This window comes from Pantherophis guttatus, chromosome 2 (genome assembly GCF_059756535.1).
Source record: "Pantherophis guttatus breed Tessera chromosome 2, ASM5975653v1, whole genome shotgun sequence".
NCBI lineage: Eukaryota > Metazoa > Chordata > Lepidosauria > Squamata > Colubridae > Pantherophis > Pantherophis guttatus.
Window position 1 is genome coordinate 291044942 of NC_142064.1, and position 24064 is coordinate 291069005.

A 24064-nucleotide genomic window follows, 5' to 3' on the forward strand; every position below is an offset into this window, starting at 1 on the left:
GTTTCTGTGTGCTTTTGTTTTTGATTGCAATACATTTTCAGATCTCTGTAAAGAAACGTTGCTCAAAATCCAAAAAACTGCTCTTATCCACAACAAGGAGATTTTGTTCAGGCAAGTTTTTTTTTTTTAAAAAGGAACAATTGAGGAATTTTAAAAGCCACCTATAACTCTTAGGAGGGGTTGAGATGAGGGGGAAGAGGAGAAACTCACCTGCAGGAGGTTGGATGGGAGTTGCTGGAAGGAGAAAAAGACCCAATCAGGACCCTTCGTGGGCTGGAGGACTCAGCGGGACCCCCTCCCCATCAATAGCCCATCATAGGTTGTGTGATCTTCACTTATAGCCCCTCAAACAAGAGAAGTTCCCATAAATATTCCTCAAGGGGCCCCTCTTGGTCACCTGCTAAGCTTGATAAGAGGCCTCCCCTAGAGGGTCCCCTCCCCACAACCTCTCCTCCAGCCCCCCAGACTCACCTTTCTTGCTCTTCAGGTAGGAGAAGAGCCCCACAGCCAGGAAGGCCACTCCTATCACGGCCCCCATGATCCCCGTCCAGAGTTTGCTCCTGGCAGAGCTGGAGGAACGGGGCTCTGGAGAAGGAGAAGGAGCCTCACCTGAGCAGGAGGATCAGGCCCACCTTCCCCCAGGAGGCTCCATCCCAGCTCTCCCCATGGGGTGGGTTTCTCCCCCTTCTCAGGGCAGGATGGGAGTTCCCAGACCAGGAGGGGAGGAGGGAGGGGCTTACCCCATTGGACGGTGATGGGGGCCTCCAGGCTGGCATGCTCCACCTTGCAAGTGTAGACATCCCCCCGTTGGGGCTGGGTCTCCAGCATCACCTGGAGCTGGTAGGTCCAGTCTCCGTTCTGGAGCTCCTCCCCAAAGGCCACGCCCTCCTCCTCCAGCCGCCCATTCTTCAGCCACTGGACCTCGATCTCCACGGGGTAAAAGCCGGTCGCGGTGCAGAGGAGGATGGTGTTGGGGGAAGAGGGCTCCATCTTGGTGGGGGAGATGGAGACGGTGGGCTTGGCTGGAGGGAAGGAGGAGAAGGAGGCACATGAGAGACACAACAGGAAAGAAATAACGCAGAAGACGGAAAGGACAGACGCAGCACGAGTCGGATGATTCTTGGGATCTCGTTGAAAATGAAACCAGATTTTTAATTAGGTCTAATACCACAACATTTGTTTATTTGTTTGTTTAGTAAACTTAGTTATTTATTAAATTTATTTGCCAAAGTGGCCACAACTAACCCAAAGTCTTACAGACACTCTCCTAGCCGTGACGGCCACCTGCTCTCCGGGAGTCCAGGAGAATCTCCAGAATTGCCAACTGGGTCTCTGGGACAATGCAGCTCCACCCAGAAGGAAGTTGGTTCAAGTCTCCCATCTTGGGGCTCCCAACACCCAAAGCCCTTTGGCCTTTCCAGGGTTCAGCCGAAGCCCCTAATCCCCCACTCAGCCCCTCCCCCCACAGCCTCCAGGACCCTCGAGGGGGCAGCCTCAGCATCTCCTGGGTCCCCAGAGGTGGAGATGAAACCTTATCACATCAGTAGACGGAGGAGACCTCCAGCCCTGGTGACGGATGGCCTCACCCAGCGGCTTCATGCGGAGGTTATAGAGGAGAGGAGAGAGGACGGAGCCAAATGCCTCTGGGCAGCCCTGAAGGTGATCAACCAAGTTTGCCAAGAGAAAGAAAGAAAAAGAAAGAGAAGAGAAGAGAAGAGAAGAGAAGAGAAGAGAAGAGAAGAGAAGAGAAGAGAAGAGAAGATCTTTGTCCCATTTTTCTTTGGTGTTTCAATCACTTTTCAAAAAGTTTTATTTGGAGAGAGAAAATTTCTCCTTCCACTTTCCCTTTTCTCCCTTTAGGAGCCACAAGATGCAGAAATAAACAAAAAAATCAGCAGAAGATTTCAGGGGAAAAAGTGCAAAATGTGATGTGGCTGCAAAACCCCCCAATTTTGGTCATCATCAACAGAAAGAGGCATTTTTTCAGGAAAGGGCAAAGGAGCCCAATGGGGGGGGCAGCCCTTTGCTCCCCATAACTGCCAGAATCCCCTGAAGGAAAAGTTTCTCCTCCCATTGAAGATGAGAGACCCTGGATCCCCCCTTCAGAGCAGGAAGGGCAGAAGAGCTTTTGGGGGATCTCATGATCTCTCCCAAGGATCCTTCCTGGGGGGGCTTTGGGGGGATTCAGAGGGACCCACCCCAGACCAGGCTCTGCCTGCACCCAGCCGGCCTCCTTCCCAGCCGCAGGAACCGGCCATTCCTGGGGAAGGAGGTGGGGAGGGGTCCCTCTGACTCCGACAGGGAAGCTTCTGCCCTGGATGAGGGGGGCATGGAGTGGGGAAGGGATCCAGAGGGGATCTTGGATCTTGATCTCCTCCTTCAGCAAATGCTCCAACTGGCCCAACTCTTGGATGGATTAATGGGGGGGTTTAGTCTGGATGAGCCCCCCAAGAGAGTTGACAATAGATCCATTCCAGCCCAGAGTCCTTTGCTAACCATTTTTTTTTTCTCTTGAGGGATTTTCTTATTAACAGTAAATTCTATGATGCTTAAGAAGAACCCATTTTTAAATGGTTCTTTGTAATTCCAACCTGGGATCTGGTCAGGTTTCCATGCAGACAAATAGCAACATTTCAGGTGTGAGTTTTTTTCTTTTCTCAGGAAAATCCCATTTGCCTCTTGGGACATTAAAGGCCTTTGTGGAATTGCTAAAAGAAGGCAGAGGCTTTACAAACTGAAAATGGCCTTTTTTTAAAAAAACAGGAAATGCAAATTTTGGATGAGAAAAAAAGTCTTTTAGCAAGAAAATGGAAGGATCAGATTTTAAAGCTGCAATTTGTTATTTTTCCATGTTTATTTTTATAGCCCATCCCAAACCTCCTTATTTACAAGACTTCAGTGTGAAGATTTTGGGGTTCCAATTTGGCCAGATGGGAGTTGCTGGAGATTTTAATTGAATTGGAAAAAGGTTTTTTTTTTTTCCTTTTAAATACCTACTCAGGGACACAACTTTCTCCCTCGGCCCATCCAGGAATTCCATTTAATAGACCTCTTGATTTAAAACAGCAGGAGGACAAAGTACATTTTATCTGCCCCACATCATGTCATTCAAGATTTCTTTTTGATATCAAGCTTGTTGCCTAATGTAGTAAAATAGGAGACAGATATAAATCAGAGTTTCTTGTAAAAATCAAATCCAGAAAGCACCCACAGGCAGACTGATTCAGCCGGATTCATTAAGTTCTCTATATATACACATATATAATTTTGGGGAGAGTTGAGGGAAGGTTGGGAGCCTCTCTTGGTGGCCGGAGAAAAGCTTTGGCCTCTCGGGGGAAGGAGACGCCCGGATCTCTCCGGAGAGAAAAGTCAGCTCAGAAGTCAAAGAAAAAGGAAGAGAAAATTCCCCCAAAGAGACTCAAGAAACATCCTGTGATTTCAGGTCTCCTCAACTGGAGGCTGACCAACAATTGGGTTTAAATACATGGAATTTAATAAATATTCCTGTTGTTTTAATAAAGAACCGGAACATTCTACCATATGTGGTGGACGTGCCCCATCACAAGGAAGTATTGGTGTCAAATTCAAAAATGGTTAGTAGAAATTACAAAGCAAAAAATAGATATGAAACCTGAATGGTTTTGATTAGGAATACTGGACCTGAAAATGAATAAAAACCTTCAATACATTATATTGTATATACTTACCGCAGCAAGAATCACATTTGTAAAAAATTGGAAACAAAAAAATATACCATCAAACGAAATTGTAATAAGGAAAATTCTAGAATGCACGGAGATGGATAAAATGACTATAGAGTTGAAAGAGAGAGAGGATTCGGACTTTATGAAATATGGAATAAAATGTACAGTTGGCTCAAAAATAGAAATCAGAACAAGAAATGTTTAACTTAATATTGATGAAACTTAAAGTAACTGAACAACATTAAATAGAGGTAAATATAAACGAATATAAATGTGTAGATAAGAACCAATGAATATTATAATGTGTGTATATATATATATGGAGTAATGCGATTATTCTACTATTGAGTAGTAAATAGAAATGATAGAATAGAGAACTACAAAAAATTACCATTAATGTTATGTAATGTTCAATACTTTAAGTTTTGACATGTTTTGTTTTTATATATGTGTAATTCTTTTTTGTGTTGTTTTTAATGACAAAGTGTTTAATAAAAATTATTTTTTTAAAAAAAAATAATAAATATTCCTCTTCTTTTAATAAAGAACAGGAACCCCTGGAGAATTATTGGCCTCTTGTCTCAAGTATTTTCATGGAATTAAAAATAATACTTTTGATGAAGAAGAAATTATATGAATCACAATGAAATTCAGGATCACCGTTTTGGATTTATAATAAAAATGCATTCTATTTATGTGGATAAAGCTTGTGAAGAGCTAAAGCAACAAACCATCCAGAGATAGGAAGGAAGGAGGGAAGGGAGGAAAAGAGGAGGGGAGGATGGGCTTTGGAGTCTTTGGGCAGCTGATGAAGCTTCTTTCCCTGAAGGGAAAATCCCCCCAGAGACCCTCAAAAGGAGGGAGGAGGGAGGGAGGCCCTGAGAGGCCCACAAAAGAGACACACTCACAACACCAACACAATTGGCACTTGGGGCACTTTCGGAGGTTCTCAAAAATCACTAGAGAAATTAATAAAAGTAGTGAAATCTCTATATTAAATATTATTGGAATGAGAATTATTTCAAGTACTGTGCCAGATGACAAGAATGTTGGGCTATTTATAGGGGAAAAATAAACTTTAAATATTGTCCAGAAACAAATTATATAGCTGAATATTATTATCTCCATGAAAATATCCTCTTTGGTAGGAAAAACATTTCCAAATGCATCTTATGTGGCAGCTGAAAATCCTCCCAGGTTTGCAGGGAAGAATTTAGGAGTGAAAGTGAGTTTTGCCTCCAGACTGAATATGTCATAAGTGTGAAAAAGGGTCATAAGTCATTTTTTTTCACTGCTGTTGGAACTTTCAACGGTCACTAAATGAAATGCTGTTAAGTGGAGGACTGCCTGTATTGAGCAGGAGAGAGGGAGAGAGAGAGAGAGAGGCCTGGCTGGATTCCCCACCCCCACCCCAAAAAACATATGTGGATGGATTTTCTGGGGGGGGGGGAAATGGATCAAAGGGATCCCAGATTCCAGACAGGAGGAGAGTTTGGAGCCTGGGAAGAAAAGGGGGATTTTGTGAATGAGAGTGCAGAATAAATAAATGAGGAGCGAAACCTCCATCCGGGAGGATCCCAAGGAGTGAAATGAAAGGGAAGCCCCCCCTCCCTCCCTCCCTCCCCCCCAGACTCACCTCTCCGGCCAATCAGGCGCTCCTCCCTCTTGGCCGCCTGGTAGCTGAGCACCCCGTAGTTGTGCCGGCAGAGGCGATCCACTTCGGCCTTCCGGTAGCGCAGGAGCTGCTCATCCCTGTTGAAAGCGTCCGCCTCCACCTGCCCCAACTCCGTGACGGCCACGTACTTCCCGAGGTCGCTGTCGAAGTGGAGATACTCCTGCCGGTCGTAGAAGTACCTGAGCAGGTATCTCACCCGCTGCGTCCCGTTGAGGAAGCGGCACTCGGCCTTAAACTGGTACAAGAAATGGGCTGCGAGGGGGAGGAAGAGGGGAGGGAAGGCCGTCAGGAGGGACTCCAGGGCCCATCGTTCCCAGCCGCTAGTAGAGGAGGGGGCACCTACGCAGGAAGGGGGAGGGGCGGGGGACCTTCCTTGGAGAGACTGGCGCCCCCTGGAGGAGGGAGCAGGAACTCTCTCAGTCCCAGAGAGGAAGGGAGGCTTCCTGGGGGGTCTGGAGGGGGGAGGGGAGGAAAGAGGGGGAGGGGTGGGAAAAGGCAGGCAGAAGCTCAACCGGTCCAGCGATCCCATTCACTCTCTGCAGGGAAGGTTGGATCTCAAGGGGCAGGAAGGATGGGGGGGAGGGGCTGGAGGGAAAGTAAAGTCCATCCCCCCCCACTCTCTGTTCCTTTGGGAGGGAACATGGGGAGGGGGCACAACGAGGACATCTAGACCGACTCTCCCAGGGTCTCCCAGCCCTTCAACCTCCACCTTCCCTCCCTCTCTCCCCCCCTTCTCCTTCCGCCGAATCTTCAGCCCAGCTCCCTCCCTTTGGGTGACTGTGAAGGATCACCCCTCTTTCCTCTCCCCTCCCCAAAAAGACCCTGCAGTGCAGCACCCCCCGAAGAGCCTCTCAGAGGGAAGGTCTCCTGCCCCTCCTCCTCCCTCCCTTCCCCCTCCCCTCCAGGGGGATTATGGGGGTTCTGGGTCTCCTCCCCAAATTCAGGGTCTCCCCATGAAGGGCCCGAAGCCCCCCCCCTTGCCTGACCTTCAAAGCCCCAAATCTGAGATTGAGAAGAAAAAGTGAAGTTTCTGAAGAAGCCCAAAGACTTTCGCTCAAGTGCCTCTTTTCCCTTCTGGGGATTCAGGGCTGAAAATGCCTCAGTTTCCCTCTTTCGCTTTCCCTCCCCTCCCTCTTTCCCTGCAGCCCCCCCTCCCACCCAGGCACAGGAGAGGCCGCCACCCCCACCTGGCTACATGGGGGAAGGGTTAGGATTAGGGTCCCTCTCCGTCCTCCTGGGGGGGGGGCTGTGGGGAGGGAGGGGGAGGAGACCACGCAGAGATCGAGGCTGCTGGAGGCTCTGGAGACCCATCGGCTTCCTTCCTCCTTCCCAGCCCCCTCCTCCCCCCAGCCCCCTCCAGCCCCCTCCTTACCGGGGGTCTCCTTCCCCCCTTCGCTCCCGGGGATCCGGGCCAGCGCCCCCAGCAGCAGCATCAGGGGGACCCCAGGAAAAGCCATGGAGGCTCCCCACAAGCGCCCCAAAGGGGGGAGAAAGACGCTCCCAGCCCCAGAGGAGGAATCGGAGGGTCTGGAGGGGGGGAGGAGTTTTCCTCGGACTTCGGAAGAGGGAGAGTCCAGAAAGAGCAGGAGGACCAATGGGAATCCTCCCTTCTGCAGCGTCATCGGTCTCCGGGCAGAGCCTCCCTTGACTTCGCCCGATGCAGGAGAGAGTTCGGCGCAGAGAGCGAAACGGAGAAAGTGGGCGAGGGGATCCCTTCAGTCTTGGGGGGCTGCAATCTGGGGGGTTTTTCATGCCAGCTCCGGAGGAGAATCTCCTCTTCCTTTTGCCCCCCCCCCAAAAAATTCTTCTCCAATCTCCCTTTCTCTGGGCGCCTGGACTGGAGGGGTGGACTAGATGCCCTTTGAGTTCCCACAGTGCCCAGAAGGAGCCTAAACTGGAGCTGCGGAGAGTCCAGAGGGGCAAAGTGGATCCAGAGCTCGAGGGGTCCTTCGGGGCTCAAAAGGGGAGGAGGGACCCCCCAGCAGCTGCCCTGGATGACGAGGGGGGAGGGGCAGCCCCACAGCCAGCCAGGACTTGGGGGTCACACGCTCCCCCCAATCCGAAGGGAAGCCAGGAAAACCCTCAGCTGACAGTCCAGGCAGGAAGAAGCGGAGGGGATCTGCAGGGATCCCTCCTAATCCAGCCGGATCTTGTGAGATCCCAAGTGAACGAGGGAGATCCCAAGGGCAGGAGTGGGACTCTAGTCTCCTCCAGGAAGGTTCGCAAGTGTAATTTATCCCCACCCAGAGCCCAGCCAAGACCCGCCCCACGTCCCCCCTTCTCTTCCGGCCCAAGCCCAGAATTCAGGGAGGCCCCTGAACCCCAAATGTGTAGGAATCTCCCTCTTTCTCTCTGTGGGTCGGGATCCCCCTTTTCCTTGCAAAGCAGCCCCGGATGAAGATCCCGGAATGAAGTTCGGCCGTTTCTCCTCCGCTTCCCGCTCCTTTCCTCGGAGAACGTCCACATCTTCTCCCATAATGCACCACAATCTCTACTTTCAGCAGAACAAAATATATAAAGTGACATTTTGGAAGAAATTTTGCCATCTGATTGTGCAGATCCTGATGAGATTTGCCTATTTTGGCTGTGGGACAGGAAGGTCCCTAAAACAAAAGGCTCCTTTTTATGTTTTTAAAATTAAGATTATAAGGGCATGAAAGAGAGAATAAAAGTATTAGGGAAATGGGGAAGGGAAAGAAAGGGGAAGGAGAAGTGGGAGATAAAGGGCAAAAGGAAAAAAGAGAGGAAATTTTTTTTCCCCAGCACAATAAAATAGAAAGTGAAATTGTAGTCTCTGTTTTTATTTCTTCTGTAAGAAAATATTAACCATTTCTATAACACTAACTTAATTTAATCAGTAAATCCCAAAAGTCCAGATTTCATATTTTTTCTGCCTCAAGCACAAAATCCAGAAGTGGCTTCCAGGTAGAAAAACAGCTGGAAATCTCTTCTTTCCTCTGATCAAAAAGTTTATTTCGCCATCTCCGATCCCTTCCAGGTCAGATCTCCCTCGGAGGATGATCCCATTTTCCCTTCCAGGCAGATCGACCTTCTCTGGGCTTCAGCTTCTGTCAGTTGCGGGGCGATCCCTGGAGACGCTGCCCCACTCCGCGATCTACTTGTGAGATCCCAAGTGAGGGAGGGAGATCCCAAGGGCAGGAGTGGGACTCCAGTCGGTCTTCCCCTCCAGGAAGGGTCCCAAGTGGAGTTTCCCCCCACCCAGAGCCCAGCCAAGACCCCCCCATCCCCCCTTCTCTTCCGGCCCAAGCCCAGAATTCAGGGAGGTCCCCCCCCCCCGTCTGAGCAGCGGCTCTTCCTCCGTCCGTCCCCCCCCCCCAAATTCTCAGCCAAAGGGCCCTCAAGGCACTTTTTCCTCCCTGGAAATTTTGAGGGCGTTTTTGTCCTTAAGTCCCTCCAACTTTTGTAGGTGTGTAAAACGTCTTTTGAAGAGAAATATCGTTTCCACATAAATGCAGCTTTTCCCTCCTTTCCAAATCTCTGCCGTGGTTTGAAATAAACCTTTAAGCTCAATAAATCTCAGAAACATTTTATGTTATGAAGGAGCAGATTCTCCTTTCCTCCCTTTTGTTCTTTGCCAGGGAACTCAACGTTTTGCCTGCAGGGATCCTGAGAGAAAAGGGGATTTTAGGGGGAAAGGAATCAGTCCTGGGACTCCCAAGTCCTAAGAATCAGCCTCTGAGATGAATTTAGTTCTTCTGGAGGGAAGTTGGAGGAAACATTTTCCCAAAAGAAGGAGAAGAAAATCCATATCCACGGATATGACGTGTCAGAGGATCTGAGCGGATTTTCTTCCTTGGAAAAGATTTCAGGATTATTTAGGAAGGATGGAGGGAGGGACAGTATATTAAACCGAAGAATAAATTTATAATTTATAGAATAACCTGGAATGTTAATAGAAATCCTGGGGACTTCAGGGATCCTATTTCCTCCACTATAGGATTACAGCCTTTTAACCATCACAGTCTGGAAATCTCCCCCCCCCCAAAAAAACTATCCCCAAAAGGAAACCTTCTGTTTCTTCTACTCCTTTTTCACTTCATCCATAGAAAACTTTTTTTTCTAGTCTTTGCGGGAGATTCAGGTTCTGCTCAGTTGCGCAAAGGCGGCTTAGAGAGATCCTGAATTCCGGATCCTGTTTCAAGAGCTTTGGGGGTCCAGAGGTGGCCTGGGTCCTTTCCAGGGATGGGGGGGCTGGAGGGGTCAAACTCCCCCCTGGCCCAGCACCAGCCTCAGCAGCCCAGAGCCAGGTCCCCCCCAGCATCTGCCCCACAGTTGTGTATCTGACACAGCCACTCACACACAGTCAGCCCCAGATCCAGGCAGCCTCTGTGGGGCCTCCACCCCTCACCTGACCCAGGCAGAACCTCTGGGCCCCTTTCATGCTTCCCCCCCCCCCAAATATTGTGCTCTCCTCCGAGTTCCCTCTTCCACACACACACACACACACACACACACCCAGAGCAGCCCTTCCTTCTCCAGCCCCCAAGAGCCGCAGAGGCGCTTGGGCTTCGCTTCCCCAGCCTGAAGCTTTGGGCTCCTCCGAAGCGGAACTGAGGACCTGGCCAGGATCCAGCAGGCAACAAGCCTCCATTCTCCCTCAGGGCAGCTCAGGGACTCCCCTCCTCCTCCTCCTCCTCCGCCCCATGGCTGAGTCTGCAGGTGGGGCAGCCACAAGGTCCTCTGCCCCATTGGAGGCGGCTGAAGGGGCCCTTCCTGACCCCCGAGGAGACCCTGGAGAGCCCAGGAAAGAAACCGATGGAGGGTTGGAGAAATGTCACTCAAAGGACCCACATTCTCCCCCTTGGGACCCTTTGTGGGGAGACCCTCCCTGCTCTCTGGGGAGGCTCTGACGGAGGAAGGACGGGAGGGAAGAGAGGAAAAGGGGGACCAGCATGGAGGGGGAGGGACTCAGTTGCAGTGAGGGGGGGGAGGACACTGTTCAGAGGACCTGGAGGAGGGGGATGGGGAGGGGTCTCCCCAGAGAAAGTCTATCCATGGGTGGCTAAACATCGACACCAACTTGAAGGCATGAAACCATCATCAAACAAGCTGATTAGAGGAGTTCTCCAGTCCTTTTCTCCCTCCGTTGAAGCAGATTGAAGAAAGTCCTTGACTTACATCGGTTCATTTAGTGACCGTTTGACTTTGGGGTTGGGTGGCTTCCAATATACCCCCATGGCTCCATCCTTCTTTTCCCCCTTTTATGTTATCTGAAATGCATGGAAGGTTTTCGTCTTTCTTCTGTTGCGTTTCTAGAGCGGTTTGGTTATTTCTTACCTATCCTGCAATTTCACCTCCTCTTTTTTTAGGTCTGTTTCTCATTTATTTGTTTATTTATTTATTTCATAAACCGCAAAGAAAGACAGAAATAGGAAATCAGGGGAAGGAGAAAAAGAGGGGAAAAGAAAGTCTGAGGTTCAAGGGGCAAAAGGGAAAAAAGGCTTTGACTTCCGGCTCTTTTCAGCACAGAAGAAGATTTTTTTAAAAAACAACTTTTTGCTTTTACACCTTAATATGTCAGCAGCCATTTCTAGAAGGACAATTCAATCTAACGGACAAAAGCAAAGTCATTTTAGGTCCGTTTCCTTTGAACACTTTAAATGTGTTCACTTTAACAGCTGGGGAAGGAAAGTCTAGAATGATCCAGAACACCCCTTTGTGGCTGAGGGAGGGAGGGAGGGAGGGAGGGCTCCCGCCTGAGGGAATCTGCGCTCTGATTGGTTGCTGTGGGTGGAAAGGGGGCGTTTCCCTTTTTTCCCGCCATTTTCTTCTAGGCGCCTTTGAGAAGGAGATAGATAATAATATGGAATAAGATGAAGTAAAAATTTGTATAAATAGTAAACAATAAGGAAGGATCACTACGAAAGAGCTGTAAAAAGAGTTTGTATATATAAATGTTGTATGTTTTGTTTTAATGTTTCATAATAAAAATTATTTTTTTAAAAAGAAAACAGCGCTGAGCTGCGGAGAGCGGGAAACTCCGGAGCCGAAGGAGGCTGAGGAGCGGCAGGGCCGGGATCGGAGTCAGCCGGGGGGAAAGGGAGGGAGGTGTGTGGTGCCGCTTCCCCCTACAAGCGCAGCGTCCGCCTGCCCGTTTCTCGGCGAGGAAACTTCCCAGCCGCTCGCTTCGAAGTAGCCGAGCCGTTCCCGTGGAAGAGAAACAAGCGGCTCCTGGGCTCGTGATTGGCGGCCTCTGCATGGAGCTTTCGGCCGCCTCTCCCCAGAGCTCCTAGGCATAGCAGCTGCCTGCTCCTCCCTCTCCGCCTCCCACCCGCCCTCAGCCCCGCCCCAAAGTTTGGGAAGCACTGGGGCAGCTTGTGCGCTGTGCTCGGGGCAGGAAAGCTCATGGTGAGCAGGCCAGCTGGCTCCTTCCCCAGAGAAGGGAGGGCGGCATGCAGCGGAAGTGCTCTCGGCCCCAACAGGGAAGCTCCGAATGCGCGGCTTGCTTGGGCTCCTCTCTGCTGGGAGCTGCAGGCTGCACGGGGAAGGGTAGGAGCGACCGGCCAGCTCAGGCGCACGGGGGAGCATTTGCTGGCTGGGCAGAGGCTGCCCCGCCCGCTCTTCCTTCCCTGGTGTTGCCTCGAGCTCTGGACAGCATCCAGCATGGCCATTCACGCCGGCAAAGGTTGGTGCAACCCTCTCTTGCCACTTCTTCCAAGGGAGCATGACTGCTTTCCAGCCGGTGTGCCTCTTACCGCTTACCGCACTCTCCTCCAGTCCTCCTGGAGGCAGCTCGCTTCTCCTTCTCCTGGCTGACAGGGGTGAGAGGGCACGCCGGAACCCAGAAGAAGAAAAGGAGCAGAGCTGCCAGCTAGGCTGGGGCTTCCCTTCCTCTCTGCGGCATCCCATGTGGATCCCAGGCAGTGCAGCTTCGGGGCCTTTCCTTGCAGTGTCGATGACAAGGTAGGCAGGCAGGCGAGCGGGTACAGGGGAGCGACTGGGGCAGTGATCCTGGCTGGCAAGGGGGTGGATGTCCTGGGGCACGCATGTGCACCGGCCAGCTAGTCTTCTGTTTACTAGCACGCATGCGTGCGCGACAATCAGGACGATGCACATGCGTGTGCCAGAAACCCAGAAGAGGAATGGGTGTGCCCTGCATGCCAGGTGAAATGGCTCTGCGTGCCACCAGTTCTGACTTCGGACCCAAAGTAGCCAGGATGGTGGATCCAGAGGCAGCGGAGGGAGGAGCCTCCTGCGGGGGCAGCAAAGAGGAAGAGGAGGAAGAGGAAGGGAGGATTCCAGGGTTTTCTTACATCTGAAGTTTATTATTTTATAGCAAAGCAAAGGGAAGGGAAGTGAGTGGGAGGAAGAATAATGTGGATGAAGCTGCTGTGGGTTCAAAGCCTGGAGAGTTGAGGGGTCTGGAGTGACAGGTCCACCTAGCATCCCTGGGGACAGTCTAGATGGTCTCCACCCCTCCCTCAGAAGAAAGGGAGGCCCTGAAAGGAAGCTGGGGTGTGTGTGTGTCTCAGCAGGAGAAGGTCCAGGCTGCCATTCTCCTCCCCCCCCCAAACTGCCACCTTCAGCCTCCATTTCTCACAGGTTGCAAACAGGACAAAGAGCCATCAGCTGTTTAAATAAAAAATATGCTTTTGCATCGGAGAGCAGGATTAATTCATGAGTGCTGTAGAAAAAGAGATGGGGAAGAAAATCAGAATATAAAGAGACACTTTTCCTGTAAATAATATATTCTTCTTCCCTTTCATCCCCACCCCTAAGGCAGACCCACACTGCAGGGGGGTGATTGACAGGCAGGGACACATAGAGAGAGAATCCGCCCATTTCAGGGAGGAAAAGGCTGGGATGCTTCATAGGAAGAAAGAAGACGGGGCTACGATGGGGGTGGCAGCAAAGGGGGGAGCCTGGGCTCACTTGGCCAGAAATTGTGGGAATTCTCACAAGGAGAAGGGGGGTCAGGAAGAAGAGCCTGTCCAGGTTCCAACTAATGAACCCAAAGGAGTCTGCATGGGGTGCCAAGAAGGATCCTCTCGGACCGGAGGGTGGGGTGCAGTTCAGGGAGAAGTTTTGGAGGGAGTTCATTAAGTTGATAGGTTCATCTCAAGGACTCAGCTCCACCTCCCACCCGAGGACGAACGGAGGTAGAGAACGAGCGAACGCAATGACAGAAGAATACCTGAGATGCTATGTTCATTATCAGCAGTTTAGCTGGGCAGATCTCCTGCCATTTGCTGAAGTGACCGAAAATACAGCAGTGCATAGTAGGGGTGAAATGTAAAATTTGTTACTACTGGTTCTGTGGGCGTGGCTTGGTGGGAGGGATGTGACTGGGTGGGCGTGGCCTAACAGAATGGGTGGGTTGCTTACAAAATGTGTGGGGGATTTTAAACCTGGGATGCTCCCTCCCCAAGGGAGGAATGGGAAGGAATGCCCCCCCTTCCCTTCCCTTCCCTTCCCTTCCCTTCCCTTTTGCAATTTTCCAAAACATGGAAAAATTCTGGGCAAGATTTTAGCATTTGTGTGTGCTTTTGTTTTTGATTGCAATACTTTTTCAGATCTCTGTAAAGAAACATTGCCCAAAATCCAAAAAACTGCTCTATCCACAACAAGGAAGTTTTGTTCAGGCAAGTTTTTTTTTAAAAAAAGGAACAATTAAGGAATTTTAAAAGCCACCTAAAACTTTTAGGAGGGGTTGAGATGAGGGGGAAGAGGAGAAACTCACCTGCAGGAGGTTGGATGGGAATTGCTGGAAGGAGAAAAAGACCCAATCAGAACCCTTCGTGGGCTGGAGGACTCAGGGGGACCCCCTCCCCATTGATAGCCCATCATAGGTTGCATTATCTTCACTTATAGCCCCTCAAACAAGAGAAGTTCCCATAAATATTCCTCAAGGGGCCCCTCTTGGCCACCTGCTAAGCTTGAGGAGAGGCCTCCCCTAGAGGGTCCCCTCCCCACCACCTCTCCTCCAGCCCCCCAGACTCACCTTTCTTGCTCTTCAGGTAGGAGAAGAGCCCCACAGCCAGGAAGGCCACTCCTATCACGGCCCCCATGACCCCCGTCCAGAGTTTGCTCCTGGCAGAGCTGGAGGAACGGGGCTCTGGGGAAGGAGAAGGAGCCTCACCTGAGCAGGAGGATCAGGCCCACCTTCCCCCAGGAGGGTCCATTCCAGCTCTCCCCATGCGGTGGGTCTCTCCCCCTTCTCAGGGCAGGATGGGGTCCCCAGAGCAGGAGGGGAGGGAGGGAGGGGAGGGGCTTACCCCACTGGACGGTGATGGGGGCCTCCAGGCTGGCATGCCCCACCTTGCAAGTGTAGACATCCCCCCGTTGGGGCTGGGTCTCCAACATCACCTGGAGCTGGTAGGTCCAGTCTCCGTTCTGGAGCTCCTCCCCAAAGGCCACGCCCTCCTCCTCCGGCCGCCCGTTCTTCAGCCACTGGATCTCGATCTCCACGGGGTAAAAGCCGGTCGCGGTGCAGAGGAGGATGGTGTTGGGGGAAGAGGGCTCCATCTTGGTGGGGGAGATGGAGACGGTGGGCTTGGCTGGAGGGAAGGAGGAGAAGGAGCCACATGAGAGACACAACAGGAAAGAAACGACGCAGAAGACGGGAAGGACAGACGCAGCACGAGTCGGATGATTCTTGGGATCTCGTTGAAAATGAAACCAGATTTTTAATTAGGTGCAATACCACAACATTTGTTTGTTTGTTGTTTGTTTAGTAAGTTTAGTTATTTATTAAATTTATTTGCCAAAGTGGCCACAACTAACCCAAAGTCTTACAGACACTCTCCTTTCCCTGAAGGGAAAATCCCCCCAGAGACCCCCAAAAGGAGGGAGGAGGGAGGGAGGCCCTGAGAGGCCCACAAAAGAGACACACTCACAACACCAACACAATTGGCACTTGGGGCACTTTCGGAGGTTATGAAAAAATCACTAGATAAATGAATAAAAGTGGTGAAATTTCTATGTTAAATATTATTGGTATGAGAATTATTTCAAGTACTGTGCCAGATGACAAGAATGTTGAGCTCTTTGTAGGGGAAAAATGAACTTTAAATATCATCCAGAAACCAATTATATAGCTGAATATTATTATCTCCATGAAAATATCCTGTTTCAGTAGGAAAAACATTTCCAAATGCATCTTATGTGACAGGTGAAAATCCTCCTAGATTTGCAGGGAAGAATTTAGGAGTGAAAATGAGTTTTGCCTCCGGACTGAATATGTAGAGAGCAAAATCTCTGCAGGTTCCCCTAAAATATTGAATAATTCCCGGAAGGAGCAAATGCTCCAAGAGGCTTTTCTCTCTTAGGATCTGGAGGTTTTCCTCTTATGGAAGAAAGATCTCATTGCATTCTATGGTGAGACGTTATTTTTGGAGAATCTCTGGAGTTACAATGGGAACATTAAACTTAACCAGTTCTTAAGTTATTGATAAGACTTCTCTGATTCGAATAAAAGGAATATAATTTCCCTGGAAAGGCCGAATGGCAACAAGGGCAGCTAAAATCCTTGATTGGCCTCTGAAACCCCATCAGTGGATAGAAATAGAGAAGATTTTTATTAGAGAAAGAAATAAAAGGAGAAAAAGAAATGTAGGCAACATTGAAGGAATCTGGAAGAGAGAATGAAAGAATCGGAGGCTTCAGGGCTGAATGGAGGCCCAATTTCTTTCTTATGACCCCAAATTCAGTTTTAAGCTTTGTGGGTGTTTTTGGATTCTCCCCCCAAATCAGGAGCCTCCCCAGGAAGGAAGAACGGAAGTGATCAGGGTTCCTGTTATTGGGGGTTTTACATCTCGGTTTAAGCATTGAATCATGATTACAAATTCTAGGCTGCTTCCGTTACTCATTTCTTTCTTTATTGGATTGAAAAACTGCTGGACTGGAAATGACTCTGAATGAAGAAAGACCAAAAAAAGAAGGAAATGAAAAAGGAAGAAAAAGAAGCAGAAGATCCATATTAAGGAGACAAGCAGGATTGAGCAGGAGAGAGAGAGAGACCCCCCCCAAAAAACATATCTGGATGGATTTTCTTGGGGGGGGGAAATGGATCAAAGGGATCCCAGATTCCAGACAGGAGGAGAGTTTGGAGCCTGGGAAGAAACAGAGGATTTTGCACCTCTGAGAGGGTAGAATAAATAAATGAGGAGAAAAACCTTCATCTGGGAGGATCCTAAGAAATGAAATGAAATGAAAGGGGGGTCCTGGCACCCCCCTCCCAGGGAAGAGCCCCCCCCCCCGACTCACCTCTCCGGCCAATCGCCCGCTCCTCCCTCTTGGGCGCCTGGTAGCTGTTCACCTCGTAGTTGTGCCGGCAGAGGCGATCCACTTCGGTCTTCATGAGCTGCATGACCTGCTTGTCTCTGTTCCACCTGTCCACATCGGGCTGAGACAACGGAGTGACGGCCACGAACTTCCCGAGGTCGCTGTCGAAGTAGCTGATCTCCTGCCGGTCGTAGAAGTGCCTGAGCAGGTATCTCACCCGCTGCGTCCCGTTGAGGAAGCGGCACTCGGACTTCTCCTGGTACAGGAAATGGGCTGCGAGGGGGAGGGGGAGGGGAAGGAGGAAAGCGGTCAGGAGGGACTCCAGGGCCCATCGTTCCCAGCCGCTAGTAGAAGAGAAGGGGGCGGGGTGGGGGACCTCCCGAGAGAGACTGGGGGAAGACGCCCCCTGGAGGAGGGAAAGGGAACTCTCTCAGTCCCAGAGAGGAAGGGAGGCTTCCTGGGGAGGGGTCTGGAGGGGGGGAAGAAAGGGGGAGGGAGGGGAGGGACCTCCTCCAGCCTCCCAGGGTGGGAAAAGGTAGGCAGAAGCTCAACTGGTCGGGCAGATCTCCTCTCTGCAGGGAAGGTTGGATCTCAAGGGACAAGAATTTGGGGGGGGGGAGGGCCGGAGAGAAAGTAACGTCCATACCCCCCACTCTCTCTTCCTTTGGGAGGGGATATGGGGAGGGGCCACAATGAGGACATCTAGACTGATTCTCCCGGGCTCTCCCAGCCATTCGAACCCCCACCTTCCCTGGGTCCCCCCAGCTTCTCTTCTTCCCCCTAATCTTAAACTCAACTCCCTCCCTTTGGAGGATTCTCGGGGATCACCCCTGTTTCCTCTCCCCCTCTCCAAAAAGACCCCCTGCCACCCCCGCACCTCAAAGGGAGGGTCTCCCACCCCCTTCACAAAGGGGAGCCCCCAATCTCCTTCTCCCTCAGTACTCCCCCCTCCCCTCCAGGTCCCGAAAGAGCAGTGGGGTGGGGGGTTCCTGGTCTCCTTCCCAAATTCAGAGGCTCCCCATGAAGGGCCCGAAGCCCCCCTCTTGCCTGACCTTCACAGCCTCAAAGTTGAGATTCAGGAGAAAAACGGAAGTTTCTGAAGAAGGAAAAAGACTTTTGCTCAAATGCCTCTTTTCCCTTCTGGGGATTCAGGGCTCAAAATGCCTCAGTTTCCCTCTTTCGCTTTTCCTCCCCTTCCTCTTTCAATGCAGCCCACTCCGACCCAGACGCTGTGGAGGGGGGCGAGAGGGGGCCCCGGCTGCGACCCCAACCTTGACTACAATCGGGGAAGGGGGGAGGGGTCCTCCTGGGGGGTGGAGGATGTGGGGAGGAAGGGGGAGGAGACCACGCAGAGATCGAGGTTGTTGGAGGCTCTGGGGACCCATCGGCTTCCTTCCCCATTCCCAGCCCCCTCCTCCCCCGCCCAGCCCCCTCCTTACCGGGGGTCTCCTCCCCCCCTTCGCTCCCGGGGATCCGGGCCAGCGCCCCCAGCAGCAGCATCAGGGGGAGCCCAGCCAAAGCCATGGAGGCTCCCCACAAGCGCCCCAAAGGGGGGAGAAAGACGCTCCCAGCCCCAGAGGAGGAATCGGAGGGTCTGGAGGGGGGGAGGAGTTTTCCTCGGACTTCGGAAGAGGGAGAGTACTCAAAGAGCAGGAGGACCAATGGGAATTCTCCCTTCTGCAGCGTCATCGGTCTCCGGGCAGAGCCTCCCTTGACTTCGCCCGATGCAGGAGAGAGTTGTGCGCAGAGAGAAGCGGAGAAAGTGGGGGAGGGGAATCCCTTCAGTCTTGGGGGGCTGCAATCTGGGGGGTCTTTCATGCCAGCTCCGGAGGAGAATGTCGTCTTCCTTTTGCCTCCTTCCCCCCCCCCCATGATTCTCCTCCAACCTCCCTTTCTCTGGGCGCCTGGACAGGAGGGGCGGACTAGATGCCCTCTGAGTTCCCACCGTGCCCAGAGGGGCCCAGGGTGGATCTGCCGAGAGTCCAGGAGGGCAAAGTGGATCCAGAGCTCGAGGGGTCCTTCGGGGCTCAGAAGGGGAGGAGGGAGCCCCCAGCAGCTGCCCTGGATGACAAGGGGGGAGGGGCAGCCCCACAGCCAGCCAGGACTTGGGGGTCACACGCTCCCCCCAATCCGAAGGGAAGCCAGGAAAACCCTCAGCTGACAGTTCAGGCAGGATCTGCAGGGATCCCTCCTAATCCAGCCGGATCCTCGCCCTTCACGGGGGATTCTCCGTAGGGATCTCTTGGCTTCACAAGAGAAAACGGCGATTTTCCTTCCTTGAAACACGCGTCTCCCTGCACCTCCTTCCGATTCCCCAACCCCAAATGGGTAGGAATCTCCCTCCCTCTTTCTTTCTTTCTTTCTTTCTTTCTTTCTTTCTTTCTTTCTTTCTTTCTTTCTTTCTTCCTTCCTTCCTTCCTTCCTTCCTTCCTTCCTTCCTTTTTCTTTCTTTCTTTCTTCCTTCCTTCCTTCCTTCTCTTTCTTTCTTTCTTTCTTTCTTTCTTTCTTTCTTCCTTCCTTCCTTCCTTCCTTCCTTCCTTCCTTTTTCTTTCTTTCTTTCTTTCTTCCTTCCTTCCTTCTCTTTCTTTCTTTCTTTCTTTCTTTCTTTCTTTCTTTCTTTCTTTCTTTTCTTTCTTTCTTTCTGTGGGTCGGGATCCCCCTTTTCCTTGCAAAGCAGCCCGGGATGAAGATCCCGGAATGAAGTTCGGCCGTTTCTCCTCCGCTTCCCGCTCCTTTCCTCGGAGAACGTCCACATCTTCTCCCATAATGCACCACAATCTCTACTTTCAGCAGAAAAATATATATAAAGTTACATTTTGGAAGAAATTTTGCCATTTGATTGTGCAGATCATGATGAGATTTGCCTATTTTGACCATGGAACAGGAAGGCCCCTAAAACAAAAGGCTCCTTTTTATTATTTTTATTAAGATTATAAGGGCATGAAAGAGAGAATAAAAGTCTTAGGGAAATGGGGAAGGGAAAGGAAGGGGAAGGAGAAGTGGGGGATAAGGGGCAAAAGGAAAAAAGAGAGGAAAAAACTTTCCCCAGTTCAATAAAATAGAAAGTGAAATTGTAGCCTCAGTTTTTATTTCTTCTCTAAGTAAATATTAACCATTTCTAAACCAACAACTTAATTTAATCAGTAAATCCCAAAAGTCCAGATTTCATTTTTTTTTCTGCACAAAGTCCAGAAGTGGCTTCCAGGGAGGGTTAGGAATCAATCTCTTCTTTCCTCTGGTCAAAAAGTTTATTTCTTCATCTCTGCCACAGTTTTCATTCCATCACTTCCTCCATTCTGGGGATGGAGGTTTCTTTCCATTTTTGCATATAAGGAATTCTTGCTGCAGTCAGCAGGTACAGTAATAAAGTCATAAATTTATATTTCAAGTTCCTTGTCCAGGAATCCCAAAAGGAAAACTTCTGGTTTTCAACAGACCCAGAGAGATAAATCAGATTTCGATCACCCCATTCGAAAAAGACAATAATAAAGCTCGGAAGGGAAGAGAAAGAGCCGCCTCCCCTCCAAGAGCCAACAGATAAGCAGGGATCAGCACCAGACAAAGAGGAAGGCAGGAAACCAGAACTCCAATCGAGGCTCCATCCAGGAGGGAAAGACACCAACTCTGGCAGGGCCTAGAAACAGGCAGGAAACCCCCCTCGCCTCGGCCCTCAGGATCTTCCCTAGAGAGCCTCAGCCCTTCGACTTATACACCGCTTTCTACGCTGCTTTTACAGCCCTCTCTAAGCGCTTGACAGAGTCAGCCTCTCCCCCCAACAATCTGGCTCCTCCTTTTACCCACCTCGGAAGAAGAGAAGTTTGAGCCGAGCCCTGAGCACCTTCAGGATCGAACTCCTGGCTGTGGGCAGAGTTTGCCTGGTGGACTAGATGCCCTTTGAGTTCCCGCAGTGCCCAGGGGGAATCCAGGCTGGGGCTGCTGAGACTCCAGGAGGGCAAAGAGGAGCCAGGCTGAATTTGGGGGGAGGGAGGGAGCCCCCAGCAGCACCTGGACTCTGCAGGGGGTGGGGATGAGCTGGTGACTGTGGACACGCACACACATGCACACACACACACGCACACACACTGACCCCTCCCCACATTTCCTGGCCCCCAGGTGAAACCTCCAGGAAGCCTCTGACCTTTGACCCCCTTCGGTCCTGGCACAGGGGCTGCCGGACGGGAGGTCTGACCCCCAGCGCTGTGGGGTTTAGGCCGGTTTGGGTTCCAGAATGGCTGCTGTTGAGCTCAATGGGGGGGTGAATCAGAAGGGGGGGAAGAATCTCCCCTGAAGGACTGCTGGAGCGGAGCCTGTCGGGGGTTCATCCCAGAGTCTGGAGGGTCTCCGGCTGCTTCCTCTTTTATGGACAGTCCCAGGCTTCCTTCCCCCTCCCCCCACAAGCAGGAGGGGGTGGGTGGGTGGAAGGCTGTGGGGGAGGGCTGATGAGGAGACTCAAAGGCTGGAAGGGACCTTAGAGATCTTCTAGTCCAACCCCGTGGCCTCCAGGGATGCAGCCCCCCCTCCTCCCCTCACAATTCCAGGTGGAATCAGCCTCTGAGATGAATTTAGTTCTTCTGGAGGGAAGTTGGAGGAAACATTTTCCCAAAAGAAGGAGAAGAAAATCCATATCCACGGATATGACGTGTCAGAGGATCTGAGCGGATTTTCTTCCTTGGAAAAGGTTTCAGGATTATTTAGGAAGGATGGATGGAGGGACAGTATATTAAATCGAAGAATAAATTTATAATTTATAGAATAACCTGGAATTTTAATAGAAATCCTGGGGACGTCAGTGATCCTATATCCTCCATTATAGGATTACAGCCTTTTAACCATCACATTCTGGAAATCTCCCCCCCCCAAACTATCCCAAAAGGAAACCTTCTGTTTCTTCTTCTCCTCTTTCACTTCATCCATAGAAAACTTTTTTTCTAGTCTTTGCGGGAGATTCGGGTTCTGCTCAGTTACGCAAAGGCGGCTTAGAGAGATCCTGAATTCCGGATCCTGTTTCAAGAGTTTTGGGGGTCCAGAGGTGGCCTGGGTCCTTTCCAGGGATGGGGGGGCTGGAGGGGTCAAACTCCCCCCTGGCCCAGCACCAGCCTCAGCAGCCCAGAGCCAGGTCCCCCCCAGCATCTGCCCCACAGTTGTGTATCTGACACAGCCACTCACACACAGTCAGCCCCAGATCCAGGCAGCCTCTGTGGGGCCTCCCTCCCTCACCTGACCCAGGCAGAACCTCTGGGCCCCTTTCATGCTTCCCCCCCCCAAATATTGTGCTCTTCTCTTGAGTTCCCTCTGCCACACACACACACACACACACACACACACACACACACCCAGAGCAGCCCTTCCTTCTCCAGCCCCCAAGAGCTGCAGAGGCGCTTGGGCTTCGCTTCCCCAGCCTGAAGCTTTGGGCTCCTCCGAAGCGGAACTGAGGAACCGGCCAGGATCCAGCAGGCAACAAGCCTCCATTCTCCCTCAGGGCAGCTCAGGGACTCCCCTCCTCCTCCTCCTCCGCCCCATGGCTGAGTCTGCAGGTGGGGCAGCCACAAGGTCCTCTGCCCCATTGGAGGCGGCTGAAGGGGCCCCTCCCCCCACAACCTCATTATAGGACTCTGGTCCTTTTCTCCCTCAGTTAAAGCACATTGAAGAAAAGAGTCCTTGACTTATAATGGTTCATTTAGTGACCGTTTGACTTTGGGGTTGGGTGGCTTCCAATGTACCCCCAAGGCTCTGTCCTTCTTTCCCCCCTTTATATCAACCCAAATGCATGGAAGGAGGTTTTTGTCTTTCTTCTGTTGAGTTTCTAGAGTGGTTCGGTTATTTCTTACCTATCCTGCAATTTCACCTCTTTAGGTCTGTTTCTTATTTATTTATTTATTTCATAAAACACAAAGAAAAACAGAAATAGGAAATTAGGGGAAGGAGAAAAAGAGGGGAAAAGAAAGTCTGAGTTTCAGGGGAAAAAAGGCTTTGACTTCCGGCTCTTTTTAGCACAGTACAAGATTAAAAAACAAACATTCCAGCCTCAACTTTTTGCTTTTACACATGAATATGTCAGCAGCTATTTCTAGAAGGACAAATTTATCCAATGGACAAAAGCAAAGTCATTTTAAGTCTGTTTCCTTTGAACACTTTAAATGTGAAGATATTCAATTTAAGAGCTGGAGAAGGAAAGTCTAGAAAGGTCCAGAACACCCTCTTGTGGCTGAGGGGGGGGGCTCCCGCCTGAGGGGATCTGCGCTCTGATTGGTTGCTGTGGATGAAAAGGGGGCGGGTCCCTTTTTCCCGCCTTTTTCTTCTAGGCGCCGTTTGAGATTTACCTCAGGATGTCCCTGAATGTCTTCTGTGCTGTGAATATCTTTAGGGTCCCTGAAAGTAGAGGCGCCTGTAAATTAACATGCGTTCATGTCGGAAGGCTACTCAGGAGAGATCGGGACCGGGGTGCTTATTTGCCGAATCGATTTTTCGGAAGGAAAAGAGCGAGGGGGGGTGGAGGGAGGGAGAGAGAGATATTCAGATTCTACAGGTATCAGTTTTAGTTTAGCCTGAAAAGATTTCAGGATTTCATGCCTCCGTCTGCCCGTCTCTCGGCGAGGAAGCTTCCCGGCCGCTCGCTTCGAAGTAGCTGAGCCGTTCCCTTGGAAGGGAAACAGGCGCCCCCGGGGCTCGTGATTGGCGGCCTCCGCATGGACCTTTCGGCTGTCTTTCCTCAGAGCCCCAAGGCATAGCAGCTCCTGCACCTCCTTCTCTGCCTCCCAGTTGCCTGCCCTAACCCTAACCCACACCGAAGTTTGGGAAGCAGTTTGGGGAAAGTTTGGGGCAGGAAAGCAAGCCACCGCTGTAGCTGTACACCCGGTAGTTGTGCCGGCAGAAATAATCCACAGCCGCCTTCATGATCTGCAGGCGCTGCTCATCCCTGTTCCAGGTGTCCACATCGGGTTGAGCCAACGGAGAGACACGACCTTCCCGAGGTCGCTGTTGAAGTAGCTGATCTCCTGCCGGTCGTAGAAGCGCCTGTCCAGGAACCTCACCCGCTGCGTCCCGTTGAGGAAGCGGCACTCGGCCTTCGTCTGGGCCAGGAAATGGGCTGCAAGGGGGAGGAGGAGGAAGGCCGTCAGGAGGGACTCCAGGGCCCATCGTTCCCAGCCCCTGGGAGAGGAGGGGGGACCCACGTGGGAAGGGGGAGTTGCGGGAGTCCTTCCAAGATAGACTGGCGGAAGACGCCCCCTGGAGGAGGGAGGGGGAACTCTCAGTCCCAGAGAGGAAGGCAGAGGGGGAGGGGGGAACCTCCTCCATCCTCCCAGGGTGGGAAAAGGCAGGCAGAAGCTCAACCGGTCCAGCAATCCCATTCAGTCTCTGCAGGGAAGGTTGGATCTCAAGGGGCAGGAATGATTGGGGGGGGCTGGAGAGAAAGTAGCTTCCATCCCCCCCACTCTCTCTT

The 24064-nt window shown here is 51.4% G+C and overlaps 2 protein-coding genes across 2 annotated transcripts in view; both read right to left on the reverse strand.

The window, feature by feature from the left end:
* LOC148116139 (DLA class II histocompatibility antigen, DR-1 beta chain-like) overlaps nucleotides 1–24064 on the reverse strand; it is an 80495-nt gene that overhangs the window by 28979 nt on the left and 27452 nt on the right. The window lies entirely within an intron of this gene.
* Nucleotides 401–23517, reverse strand: LOC148116141 (uncharacterized). The gene is made up of 10 exons (XM_087888282.1): nucleotides 23403–23517; nucleotides 16606–16896; nucleotides 14616–14897; nucleotides 14343–14455; nucleotides 11473–12375; nucleotides 6366–6381; nucleotides 5341–5631; nucleotides 3656–3660; nucleotides 741–1029; nucleotides 401–585 (listed from the first exon to the last, which is right to left on the reverse strand). Exons 1-10 carry the CDS (start codon nucleotides 23515–23517, stop codon nucleotides 401–403), a joined length of 2490 nt encoding a protein of 829 aa, XP_087744408.1.